General features: G+C 41.5%; 1 protein-coding gene across 2 annotated transcripts in view; it reads left to right on the forward strand.

Moving 5' to 3' along the window:
- pak4 (p21 protein (Cdc42/Rac)-activated kinase 4) overlaps window positions 1–9537 on the forward strand; it is a 58471-nt gene extending 48934 nt beyond the window's left edge. For both annotated transcript variants that reach the window (XM_030066481.1, XM_030066482.1), the window contains exon 11: window positions 1590–9537. In XM_030066481.1, the coding sequence (XP_029922341.1) occupies window positions 1590–1745 (156 nt within the window). In that variant the 3' untranslated portion in view covers window positions 1746–9537. The remainder of the gene's footprint in view (window positions 1–1589) is intronic.
- Window positions 9538–14321: the final 4784 nt, after the last annotated feature.

A 14321-nucleotide genomic window follows, 5' to 3' on the forward strand; every position in this document is an offset into this window, starting at 1 on the left:
ACATTTTCACGATAGAAAAGAGCAAGTAGAGCAGAGTTCCACAGAAACATCCAGTGAAGAGATTAGATTTTTATTTTATTTTATGTTTTTGCGGCAAAAAGAGAGTAGAGGCCAGAAAGTGAGTCATGGAAACCTGGAATCTCAGCACTTGGCAAAGAAAGTGTTGAGTCAGTGATATTGATCATCAGCTCCATCAGCTTCAGATGTGCAGCAGATGCATCATGGTCATTTTGTGCTGTGGGTCAGTAAAAACCTGACTAATTTATCAAAGTTTAATTATCAGAGTTTATTTTCACAGCACTAAACTAAACCAGCATTACAAAGACCACATAAAAAAGAATAAAGCAAGAGGGCAAACAGAAGAATTACAATACCAGGAACAGAATGTTAAAACAGTGTATAATTAACCCCATACCTTTCTGGCCCTTCCTTAGACCCATTTTAGTGAGAGGAGGCCAGGGCATCTTTAGGGGCAAATAAAAGGTTAATAGTAGATACCAAATAGAAGTGATAAACATCATCTGAGATCATCTGGGAGCTTGAAGATTCATTTGACCTGCACCTCAACTCTGTGGGTCAGGTTATTATAATCATAATGTAATATGTGTAATATATATTGTGTTTTAGTTAGGCACCTAATTGTTTTTTATTTATTTATTTAGAGTGTATAAGGGTTAGAACATTATAATGGGAGCATATTAAGCCATTCCCATATTCAGTTATGTGTCATAAGGTGTTTTTCGGTTGATACCATTTGATGCACAGATATGTTGCAAAATTTAACCATTTTTGGTCACTCAAAGATTAATTAATGATCAAAAATCCCTCAAAAGTGCCACATTAGGACACCAAGACCTTGAGGAACACCACAGAAGAAATCATGCTTTGATTTGGTGTCAAAAACATTTGATGTTTGGAGATTTCTGTAAGAACTGCATTTTTCAGTGATTGGATCTTGAGCATTATGTTCGGGAAATTGATCAAAAACTCCCCTTCATTGACAATGTACCTGGAAAACCAGACATCTTCTGTACGGCCTCACTCTCTAGTTTGTGGCTGTAAAGTTTCATGAGGCTGTGATTGTCCTAGAGGTCACTATAGGTCATTTTATTTATTCATGTCTAGTTTTTTTTAAAAATGCTCTGACTACAGTGAAATGGCTCCTATGGGGGCTAACATGAGACATTAATCAAATGTGGCTCATTGAGTCAGCTTTCCAGTCAGTTTGGGCCACAGACTGCATGGGATTAGCAGAAGGTGGGCATGTCTGCAAAGGCGAGAGCCGTGGCTGCCCAGAGAACCCATTTTCATTCAGACATCTGGAGGTCAGAGGTCAAGGGATCCTGCTGAAAATAGCCATGTTAGTTTTTCCCTTGCCAAAATTTAGCAATCTTGGCAGCAATGTTTAGCCTGCGTAGCCCTCTGGAGCTTTTGAAAGACAGTAAGTTGGCCGGCCCGCTGGCAGGCTGGCAGAACACTAAGGAGTTAAACTTGTGAAATGCACCAAAAAACAAGTGTGTGATTTTAGGTGGAGTGTCAAAATTAAAATGAAAACCTGTGGACATGGATGCCCTGTCTTGTCCTCCCAGGTGTCTCCTCTCCTGAAGGGCTTCCTGGACAGGATGCTGGTGCGGGACCCCGCCCAGCGCGCCACCGCGAGCGAGCTGCTCAAACACCCCTTCCTGACCAAGGCAGGACCGCCCTCCTGCATCGTCCCGCTGATGAGGCAGAACAGGATGAGATGAGACGAAAAGCAACGAAGGACGCCCGGACACTAGGGGGAGGTGGCGAGTCGGGTTCAGGCAGTACAGAGTACTCCTGCACACGAGCGTTTGGGACGCCACGGATTCACGTATGTGTGTGTCGGAGTAAACTGTGTGTGCAGGGGTTTTCTGTTTCCTACGTGAATCACTGAACAGCGGGGAGTGTGTTCCCTCCATGAGAGGCAATAGGGCGGGGTGTGTGTGTGTGTGTGTGTGTGTGTGTGAGAGAGAGAGAGAGAGACAGAGAGAGAAAGATAGAGTGAACACTGTTAATAACTGTGTTTGATGAACCCTCGACCCCAAAGCTCATATATTTGGTGTGAGCTCTCACTTGGAGCCATGGGTAGGAGAGGTGACAGAGAAGCCACTGCCTGCCTGTCCGACTGATTTTAACTGGTCAACCATTTGTTTTTGTTTTTATTTTCTCATTTTTTAAAATGAAAGCCCTGTCCTGGAAAGAAAAAGGACTATCAATATTATACTTTTCATGTGGACCTCACCTGGATTTTTAAGCGTGAAGAAGGGTTTCTGTGCTTTAATGGAGCCAAGAGCCGATTGGCCGACATTTTTTAAAAAGACGAAGCGACGCGTTGAGTCTCACTATCGGACAGTCTGGAAAACCGAATTTCCTCACTACAAAGACTCGGTGCAGCACCAGATCCCAAACTGAAACACTATCCCTGATCACAACCAGAACTTTACTACTGAAGGAGGACGTCTTTTGTCTCACAAACGAGTCAGAGGGGACTTTCTTTTTTTTCCTTTCTTTTTTCTTTTTTTTTTTTTTTTGTAGCCATACAAATACTAGCTTCCTGTTGTAAACAAGCAAACGTACACTAAGACAAAAAAGTAAACACTGGAGTTGTGTTTTTTTATTTTTTTTTATTTTAATAGATGATTTTTTTTCTCTTTTATTTCCTCTTATATTTTCCTGTGTAAGTACGATGAACATAGAGAGAGATATATCAGTTTTGATGTTGTTTATTATCTCTATTTTGTGATTTTTATTATAATATTTTTTTTCCTGGTTTATTCTTCAGTGAGATGTGATGATTTTTTTTAAGCACTGTTGGTGATAGATAGAAGCTGCACTCCCAGTCGATTCCAAAATACAGAAAACAAACTACACATCAGAGTTATTTACCAACCAGAGGAGACTTCTGACCTTTTAACCTGTGTTGATATTTTAGTGTATCGTTGTCAAGACATCACTGAGACAGGCAGGAGGATTTTTACAGGGACGCAACCAGCACAAAAAAGCAGAGGGAAAACAATTAAGAAATATCCTCCGCTTAGAAATGAAGTTCAGAGTCTAGAAACGTGGATATTTTTTTTTCCTCCCTGTTTTAGCCGTTTTGTTTGTTCATTTTTTAGTGGCTGTCTTTACCAGAGCATCTTCAGAAGGAGAGAACACTTTCTGTGACTTTCACTGTAATCAATTCACTGTTTCAGACTTCAGAAGGTTGTGGTTCATCTGACCTAGAAAAACACATTTACCACTTTCTTTACAGCAGTTCAGTTTGTTGTTTTCTTCGGTGTAACTTGTGTTCACTCTCCTCCAACAAAGACAACAAGACAAAATCCTGTAGCTCACATCGGTGACCAGCCAGCAGCGCTTTGTTGAGGACAGCTCACACTGTGTGTGTGTTTGTGTGTGTCCCAGTTTGATTTACACAGCTTGTAGCCCGAACATGCTCTCAGCGATTTGAAAAGAGCGAGTGCTTGGCCTTTGTCATCCGACATTTGATATATAAAGGCTGAATGTAGCTTTATTCACCTCAGTTGGAAGCGGCAGACTGTTACAGAGAGACTGTTAGTTTGGACGCTAAAATGACTTTGACTTCCTCCACGTTGAACTCCTCTTTCTCCTCTCAGTAGCATTTCCTTTGGACCTCGTTTGTACATGTGTGCAGTTGTAGATCTGGGACTGTGTGTGTGTGTGTGTGTGTGTGTGTGTGTGTGTGTGTGTGTGTGCGTGTTGTCCGCACGTGTATACATTCTCTGAATGCAGAACAGCGCCTTAGACGGATAGTTTCAGTGTTTGTAAACACTAGCATGTAAATCCACTGAAAAGCAGCTGCCACTACTACACACACACACACACCTACACACACACACACACTTAACTCAAACAAGCACGTGCACACCTCCTATGCACCAATGAGCTGAAACTCTCAAGTTTGGTATCGGCATCTTAGTCATGCTGCTCTGTGATGTTATGAGACTTGGTTAGTTGGTCGTTGGTGCGAACTAGAAAACATTGAGACAAAAAAAAAAAAAAAAAAACTGTTAACACTGAATAATCCTGACACATCCATTTACATCACTCTGATCACCTAAATTTGAAGTGAAATCATCTGTCTTTAAGTCAGGCTCATCAGTGATCCCGCAAGCCTATACTCTGAGAAGAGTTTCACAGGTACTGATAACAACAAAATATTAATCTAATGGCAAAAATCACAGATCCAGATCACCAAAATCTAATCATCTGTCCAGTAAATGTCTTTGAAAAAAATCTTTTTGAGATATTCTGCTGACAGACAGACAGACAAACAGTGAAAACATAACCTGGCCAGAGGTAGTAACTGTCAGCAGCCGTTTTAATCTGTGGGGAGTGCCAGTTGGGTGGAGTTTACCACATCAGAACAAATCAGATACCACAAAATAAGATGGTACTTATAGGTCAAAATGCTGCCGCAGGGTTTTTGCAACCCCTGTGTAGCTCATAGAGGCTGTCGCCAAAACAAGTGCACATCTCCAGAAATGTAACGGCACCGAGAGCTGTGATTGGTCCACTACGACACTGCCTTGTGCTGCTTTTCTGTAAATTTCTTCTGAGAGAAGAAAACATGATACCGGTTGTTGTCTCTCTTCAACCGTCTGGAACTGAGGAAGTTTGCCAATCTGTTTTGATGTTGCCGATTTATTCAAACTGTAAGATATCACTCAATTCATGGGGAGAAACATCCCAAAACATCACTTTGGACACTGCCACGTGTGTCCAAGAGTGAACATTCTCCATTTCAGAGAAAGTAAATACGTTTTTTTTTTTTTTTTTTTTTTTTTAGCTTGATTGGTGCAGAATCAGTCAAATGCTGACTGCTGTCCAGTGTTTCAGCAATAGCTCGTCTGAAATCCTCTACTGTGGTCATCTCATGTGCCACCAGCCACTCAGGTGGCAGCTCCATCGGCTGAAGGAAACCATAGAAAGAGCCTTGCTTTGAGAGTGCAGCTCAGGTCTGTTTTTTTTAAGCTCGCCTCCGCCTCCGTGTTTGTCAGGCTGGAAAAAACGAGGCTCTGTTATCACCGGGCATCTCGTGCAGCCACAGCAGGAACGCACACAGGCATTTATACAGGAGATGAAAGAGAAAGGCAAGGCTGTTGCTCTTCAGTAATTCACTCCTCTCAAGGCAATAAAAGACACACACACAAACACACAACACACAGAGCTACAGTTTCTGTTCCCTCCAGTTCAGCTCTTTTCCTCATCAGACCTGAGTCAAGCAGCGTCTGCAGCACCAGATGCATGGGGGGCAAGTTTAGCTCAACTCAGGGAAAGTATTTTGAAATCGATATCAGTCGACTTTTTGAGATCGACAGCTCACCTGACACTTACCTGAGGGTTTCCACAGGCCACGTAAATCCTTGTAATTCAGGGTCATAGGATCAACTCTTCAAATCTTGAGGAAAACCCTGTAATGGAGATTTGCTCATGTGTTCAAATGGGTTTCACCAGGATGTCTTCACTTGGCAATATCATGATTTTTGAAAAAAGGGCCTGTGATTTCCAATTTGAAGTCCAAGTGACTGTGGGAACCCTGAAAGAACGCCATCCATCTGGTGCTCGATGCAGATCGAAACCAAACCAGCCAGCAAATCATTTCCTCATGCTGCTCCACATCAGGGCTCTTTTCTTTAGCAGTGTTTGCAAGAAAAGCGAAAATCGGAAATGAAACATGCAAGAACCCGGAGGTATTGTGATTGCAGCTCATTTAAAGGACTAGCACTTTTCTGTCCGCTCTCTGTAGCCGTACACACACTGAGCAGCCATGCCATCGTGTTCTTCATGTGCAGCCAAAGACTGTGAGGCCTTGGCCCTCAGCAGCAGCACAGAGACTCAGATCCTGACGTTATTCCAGGCAGTGTGACTGGTCAGATGTGTTTTCCAGCAGCGCTCACACTTCCCTGCTGCTTTAGGGAAACTGAGGTGAGCTGGTAGCCTGGTTTTAGTGACGTGTAACCACACTAATTGGAAGTAAACATTTTTGGCCGGCGAACACATCCTGCTGGCTGCTTTGTAATGCTTTTAAGGCACTGAAAGCAGTGAAGGGGAATCAATGCTTACAGTACATTACTGCTGCACACACTTTTATCTTTCATTCAGAGAAACAGACAAAGAGGAAAAGTTTAGAGCTGATAGGAGCATAGACACTTTGTGTGCAGATCTCACTGTCCCAATGCACTATCACCATCCAGGTCTCCTCATTTTTTAACACTAAAAGGCAGACTTTCCAGTTTTTTTTAGTGGAGTGTGCACCTCTTTGTTTACTAATGCAAAGGATGCATTTGTGAATTTGAGGAAGGATAAAACCCCTCAGGTTCATAATCTGAGCTTTGACAACTGAAATGTCTCCCAGTGTTTTGGTATCACATGATGAAAATGTTTTTTTAAAAGATGAGCAAAAGGCCCTGTGCTATACTCATCAGGCATGTATAGGTTGAGTTCTTTGAGAACTGATTAACATTCATTATCTTTTTAGCACATCATAAAGTGGCACGCCTCTTTGAAACTACGTACTTGAGTGTTGAATGTTACGCAGATCAAAACAGCCGGTGGGCGTTTTGTGCGTGGAAAACACGACATTTTCAGCGAGATCAGCTTTGTAACTGGGCTTTTTTCGTGGGCATCTTTAACATTTAGCTGTGATGTTTGTGTGTGTTCAGTCTGTCGCCCTCCTTTGTAAAACCTTTATTCAAAGACACGATGGACTGAATGACAATCAGGAAGAGATGTCAGTTTTCGCCTGTGAAGTCTCTAAATCAGACACTTAGAGTTACCGAGTGATTCCTCATAAGTGAAATATCAAATCTATTTTAATCGTTACCTTTGAATCTTTTTTTCTGCACATGTTCTCGATCATTTATTTAATGTTTTTAACTGACGGCACATACTTTGTATATCATATTTTTAATCGAGAGGATCAACGATTTGTAGATTTAATCGTCAGGGTGACACCTTCAAATCAAGACATAAGCTGGTGAAATCGTATCTGTGGCTGGAAAATGAGTCTTAAAAACTCAAGTTGGCTGGAGAACGGAGGAAGTAGCTGGTTAATTGCTGGATTTGCACACCACTGTGGTGTGTTGACTCCCTTTTTTCAAATCTTTTGTCCCACTTATTCCTCCAGGTATAAACCATCAGTTTTGCTCATGATGAAAACTTCCTTCTTTTGTGTCCAGCTGATGATTTTCCTTCCTAAATGCCTTCCAGTTAAAGAAAAGAAAAAAAAAAGATCTTTAATGAATTTCTTTGTATTTTAAGATTTTTGTGACAGGCATCTCTCTCTTCATCTCAATGTGAAAGTGAAAAAAACGTGTTTGTTCTCTCTGCTGGTGGACCAACATTTGAGTAATTCAGACGATAACTGGGTTTGTTAGGGACCTGGTTCTGAAATAATTTACACTACCCTGTGTGTGTGTGTGTGTCTGTGTGTCTGGTGGGTGTGTGTTTACCTACATGAGTCCATGCCTTAACACGTGCAGTAGCTGCTTGACGGATACTGATTCCAAATCGACTCTACAGGGCAAACAGACGAGTAGCTCCCATGACGCTCCTGTCTTCTCCTGCAGACCTGAAATTCCTGTTCTGAGGTTAGTCTCGCTCGTCTGAGAAGTCTTGAGGAGTGCTGTTTTTTTTTTTTTGTTTGTTTTTTTTTGCATGTCACCTGCTTTGCCAATTGGTGGTTCTGCTTTTTGGCAATGCATTTAAGTGACAAGCCTCACCGGAGCTTCCTCAGGGTTTATCAGATGGCTGAGAAAGGGCCTCGTCTGGTGGGGTATTCTTTTTTTTTTTCAAGAAGCAAATTCCCCCAGGTTTCCCTTACTTGCCAGGCAGTGAACGGAAAAAACATGGTCATTCCCAGGCCTTGAGAAGTTTGCAAGTTGCACAGTATGTCATTGAAAAGCCTGGAAATCATTGTTCATTGTGCTCGACTCCTCGGCATCTTGCATAATCTTGCATGTTCTGGCTTTTGTTGTGCTGTGAAGAAGAATAATGTCACTGTCAAGGTGAAACCCCCTTATCAGCAAAATGTCAAATGTCAGCTTTTCTTTGCTTTTTTCTTTTAAGATTGACCACAAGATATTTCATGAGTTAATGTTGACGTATTTTGGAAGGGTTTTGATGATGATCTCAGCCCTCAGAGGAACATGGAGACCTTCAGCTGAAAGAGCAAAAAACTGAAAAGCTGTGAGGTTTTCACACGACTGTTTATCCTCATGTGGCCCTGCAAAGACAGACGGCAGGAGCTGCTTTTTGTGTGATTTCCAGATCAAAGGAAATGAGGAGGTATTTAGGTTTCATATCAGTTTAATGACACCCACCAGCGGCACTCACACCTAACCAGTCCACCTGAGTACCAAGCATCAGCCCACTTGTTTGGCTGCAGGGCAGGGCAGTGACGGCTGGACATAGGAACCTTCAAATGAAATGTAAAAAAAAAAAAAAAAAAGAAAGGGGAACGCCACTCGTTTTAAGAATTGTCAGGACAGTTTGTTGCATGTTTGTGAACCCACAGACTCTGGAACCATAACATGCAAAGTCAAGTTTATACTCCAGATATAAACCAGAACTTAAACTTCATTTGGGTGCAAGATAGAGTAAAATGTCCTTAAATCTTAAATGGGTGGCATGCCCCACCTTTTTTTTTCCTCCTTTTTTAAGGTTTGGAAAAGTCCGGAATTTTCAAATCCCTGTTCAGCCCAATTTTTTTTAACCTCTTTTTTGAATAATATGTGAAATTTCAGTGACCCGACTGTCTGACTATGGAAAACAGTTTTATGTATTTTATTTCATGATATGTTTCATTGGGGTTTTCAAACTTTGTCATCCAGGAAAGGCTTTCATTGAACGTCCATGCTGCTTTTTTGTTTTGTTTTGTTTTTTTAAACAGCACACAGCAACATTCACACACATTGACGCACGTTCAGACCAGAGTGTGTCCACTGCAGTGGCACAGTTCAGGCTGGAGTGCCTCCCACAGCAGCACCTGGACACAAGCTGTTGAGGATTTCCTGGCTAGGTGAGACATTTTGCTTCTTGGAAAAAAAAAAAAAAGAAAGAAAACAAAAACCCTGCAGGACTTACCGCTGGTTTCAAAGAAAAAAAAAACGAAGAAAAAAAAAAAAACAGTGGTTTGTGAGGTTTCTGGTTTCAGGACGTTCCCTCTGATAGGCACTGTGACCACTACTGACCGACCAGCCTAACTCTGAAAATATGTGAAAAAAAAAATCAGAAAGCAAATGAATTCTTCCTGGAAGGGACTGTTGTGGTTTCCAGTCTCTTCCTCTTCCTCTTGTATAGTTTCTGATTGTGTCGATCTGTTGCAGTATTGACAGACTTTATTGAGACGTTCATTTCCAACAACCACACCACACAGCATTTTCTCTGTTTTTGTAAATCTTACTGGTATTGTTAAAAAATGAAAGAAAAATAGACTTCACTTTACATTTTTTTGTTTTGCTTACCTTGCAAATACAGTTTTTGTAAAAGTCGTGAACGGTGTCAGTGTCGTCTGTGTGTGTTTGATGCTGCTCTGAACAAACATCCTGCTCTGAGGCCAACACACCACACACACATGGAGGGTTTTTTAATGCACTCAAACAGGTGTACAAGAAAAAATAGATTTGAGGGCAAAACTGTCAACTCATAAATTTGAGTAAAATGCAATTTAAAATTTTTGTTTGCTTTCTGTTGGGCGGGGCCTACGCTGACAGACACGTCTCTATTGGCCAGTCAGAGTGACAATTATGATGTAATGCTGTTACCCAATCAGAACGGCTCCTGTACTGTTGTGTTATAACTGTGGGTGTCGCCAAGGCCACACCGTGACCAAGACCGGCCAATAGAGACGTGTCTGTTGGCGTCGGCCCCGCCCACAAGATTCAGCTCAACAGCAAGCAAAACTTCTGGATTTGGAAACAAAGGTTTTTGATTTGAATTCTAATCACAAAATTATTTTACTTGCAATAAAATATTTTTTTTATTTCAATGTTGATTGTTTTGTTCTGAAACTTTTTTTTTTTTTTTTTTTTGATGACAAACCTGTTTGTAAAATAAAAGAAAGAGAAAACATTCCATGGACTTGCTTCTGTTCAGAGATACAATCTAGATAAAAGTTTGCACTGCAGACTCAAAACCTGCAGCAGAAAGCCAGGCGCACTGACGTCAAACAGCTGAATGAATTCTGAGACGTTCACCAACATCCCTTCACCTTCAAGAACATTTGATTTGCACTCGCGGTGTGTTCACATGCAGGAGGGAAGCTCCAACATCTGGGACTTGACAAGTTGGCTGCTGAACACATTCAAGTGCTGTTATCAGATATCAGTTATAAGTTATCCGATTTAACTCACAAACAAGAAGCAAAGCTTCATCTGGCCACTGAGTGCTGCAAAATTAGATTTTTCTGCCAGGCTGAGAAGGCTCAAAGTTGTTGCACCAAAACTTTGGTGAACTTTTCTGACTTTGCAGCTTATCCAATCTGACACGGAATTGCATTTGGGTGAAATTTCCACATAGGAAAAGCAGGGTGATGTAATACTGTTGAACATCTATTTGACATGGAGAAAAACTGTTAGATCACAGGCTCAGTTTAATGTGTCTTGCTCTGTTTCACACTGACCAGTAATATTCTCTTCCTTTCATGCTTGATAATATTTGACTTAAGTTTTGCTACCAAGCCTCAGCTCAAACTGAAGATTATTTAACTCAGAAGTGTGTGTGTGTGTATGTGCGTGTGTCCCTGTCCCACTGTGAAGTGATGCATCTCTTGATAAATGATGGTTGAATTATAACAGAAACATCTCAAGTCTCCTTTGGACTCCTTATCCACACACACACACACAGCTGTTTGCTCTCACACAGGACCATCTGAGACTCCATGGTATTAGACGTGGTGTGTTTATGGAAACCGAAGCCCGCTCTGAATACACTGAACAACAATCTGTATTTACAAAACCCTCCATACTGATAAATAGAGGCACTGACAAACAGGCGGGCTGGTTTATTTGAAGCTGAGCCTCTGTCATGGCCGCCAGACTCACATTAGCTCTGCTGCTGGAGCGAGGCTGGTGGTGCAGTCCGCTCTGCTGTGAAGCCACCAGCTGAAGGAGAGGACCGTTGGCTGCTGACATTCACAATGTCATTCCTCTTCTAGTACTTAGTGTGCCTCACGCAACGGGACTTTTACATCAGTCATATATGTTTTCTTAATTCGGGCCTGGGAGCATGTTATCATGAAGAAGTAACTGGTGTGGTTAAGGTGTGAGCTGATGATGCAGCTGAAGACGAGGACAGAGAAAAAAAACCTCTCTGGTTTTCTCTCAGATGTCAGTCACCGATGATGTTCAAGTCGTTTCAGGAGTTTGTACCCACTGACGTACCAGAATCATAAAGTTTTCCATTTAAAAACTAGTAAACTGTCATTTCATCTTCATAGTTGCATCGCATCAGTTCAGAACAGGCTCTCTGTTTTTGGGCTGTCTCAGATGAAAGATGATCAACATGAAGAAACATGGCGGTCTCTCTGGCTGTGGCTCTGAAACAATGGTTCTGTGTCGCACTGAGAGAGATGTTCAAAGACGGCCGTTGTCATGCTGGTGTGACCAAAGATAACCCAGGACAAAATTCTGACAGTGTCAGAAATTTAGGACAACCATCTCACAGTGTGACTGACCTCCGTCTACTAACCAACCAACAGGAACGCAGCATAACACGACGCACTCATCAACACACTCGACACTGGCGCCAAACCCAGTGATGGAAGAAAAACAAAGAAAATGAAGAAAACAACCGGGTCCACATTCTCCTCCTCTTCCTCTTCTTTGGATCTTTGTCCAAACACGTTAATATGGTTTAATATTAATAATTAATGTTAATAAATTAATACCATTATTGCAAGGCTCCATTCTTGCTGAGCTTCACTGTTTCCCACCACAGCGGTGCAGGTAGATGTTGCACCCTGATGATGTTTTCCTGCATTGTGACTCGTGTTGTCGCCCGTAAGATTCAGCCAGTTTGATCATCATCTCAAGTCAATATATCAGTCCTGTAAAAAAACACAGGATGCCATTCATTTTCAACAGGCTCTGTTCTCCTCATCAGATGACCTAAGAAAGGATCAACACCAAATTCTTTATTTATGATCATTTCCGTGTCTCAACCTCGGCCTGACACGGCGCACAGATAACCACCGATGTGGAGCTTTTGTCATGAACCTCTCCTTCAACATTTTGCATTTCATTTTGGCTTACTAGCTGCTTTTGTGGTGGAGAAATTGGTCTCTGTGGCTCTTTTACAATACATGTCTCCTTTGTATGATTACTGAATGTCACTGCAAGATGGTGGCTCTGGAAAAAAGTACTTGCCCACTGATTCCTAAATATTACGGAGGGATGAGGGAAATCATGAAAAACTGAAATGATCTGGTGGACATTGCACCATTATTTCTCTTTCAGTTAATTAGGTGAAACATTTTAATTAGGTGACACAGTGAAGTCTAAAATCATACTTTACTCTTTGACATAACCGACTGATTATTCACACGCCTCACACTGAAGTCCATAAACAGCACACACACGCGCACACACACACACACAGCAGCAGCAGCAGCAGGTTAACCTGAAAGACAGGCCATCAATCAAACCCCGGAAGGAGCTCATTCTCTGCTGCATATATTATAACAAGAGGCAAAGTCAGCAGTGTTGGAGTGTATTTTTAGCACTTCCGTCAAGTCATTGTGCCAGAAGTGAGAGGAGGAAGAAGAAGCATCATGAAGTGCAGGCTGAGCCGTGCAGCTGCAGCTCTGCAGGCTGCAACGCTTCAGCTGAGCTCTGACTCTTAACAAATGACCCGGATCCACCACACAGTGACAGCCATTACAGGCCGCTGGGCAGCTAGTGCTGTGGTCTGTGTGTGTGTGTCTGTGTGTGTGTGTGTGTGTGTGTGTGTGTGTGTGTGTGTGTGTGTGTGTGTGTGTGTGTGTGTGTGTGTGTGTGTGTGTGTGTGTGTGTGTGTGTGTGGCCCCTATAAGGATAGAAAACTTTCAGAGTGCATGCATTATGCTTATTTTAAGGGGCCAGTTCAGGATTTAAGGCTTGGTATTATGGCAAAAAAACAAAAAAACAAAAAACAAACATGAATTAGATTTTAAATTATAGTTTTAGGTTTTAGTAGTATTAGGTGAGGCTTAGTTCAGGATTAGAATCTGGTTTGGGGATTAAAATTAGAATTAGAACAGTTTTAAATTAGAGTGAGGAGTACAGATTAAGGTCATAGGGTGTCACATTACCAGTATAGCTTTAGGTTTAGGAGGGTTAAGATGTGTTTAAAATTATCACTTGGGTTCATGGTTACAACTGGAATCAGAGTTATATATAACTCTGAGTAAAACATTTAGGGTTTGCACATAAACAGAAGTTTTCATCTGCACTTCCTTTAATAAAGAGGTGAATCTCATTTAAATGGGTTTCTGAATTTCCTGCTGTCACATCAAAGTATTTATATTTTCTCAGTTAATTACGTGACATAATTTAAGGTGCAGTTACAAGAGACATATATTTAAAATCTTCATTTACACTATTATATAATTGACTGCTCCTTTAATAAAGAGGTAAATGGCCTTCTGAATGCCCCGCCTTCACATTAAAAGTACTCCTCTTATTTTTCACAAGCAACTTGTAATCAGAGCATATGGATTTCTAGATAATGCAATACAAAACACTACATTTTTTGTATTTTTCAGAATATGTAAGGACCTCACAAGTACTCCCTTTCTCCTTTATCTTGTTTCTGTGTGTGTGTTGTTTTGCTCCTTTTCTGTAGCCCACAGTGCATGTGCACACGTGTGTGAGCCATGTTCCTGTGCACGTGTGCTCCTACACCTGGAAGGTGAGAGGGGAACTCTACTGATAATTACTTCTCTCTTAGGTAATGAGTGTGTGTGTGTGTGTGTGTGTGTGTGTGTGTGTGTGCATGCGTGCACTTGTGTATTTGGAGTATGTGTATATGTGAGAGTGCTACAAACCAGAAGGAAGTTGATTTTATATTGCATGTTCAACATGCAGCATCATTTTGCCCTTCAAAAATCAACAGCTTCATCACTAGGCATCTCAGAAGTCCCAAATCAGCTTTCCACTAATATTTATTACATAACATTTACCTGGTAATTTCAATGGTTTTGCCCCCATGCGTCTTAAAGGTACCAAATCAGCTCTGATATGTTTGTTAATGGTAGTGATGCTACTGAGAATAATGTGGAATTACCGTATTTCACCAAT

This window comes from Myripristis murdjan, chromosome 13 (assembly GCF_902150065.1).
Source record: "Myripristis murdjan chromosome 13, fMyrMur1.1, whole genome shotgun sequence".
Lineage (NCBI taxonomy): Eukaryota > Metazoa > Chordata > Actinopteri > Holocentriformes > Holocentridae > Myripristis > Myripristis murdjan.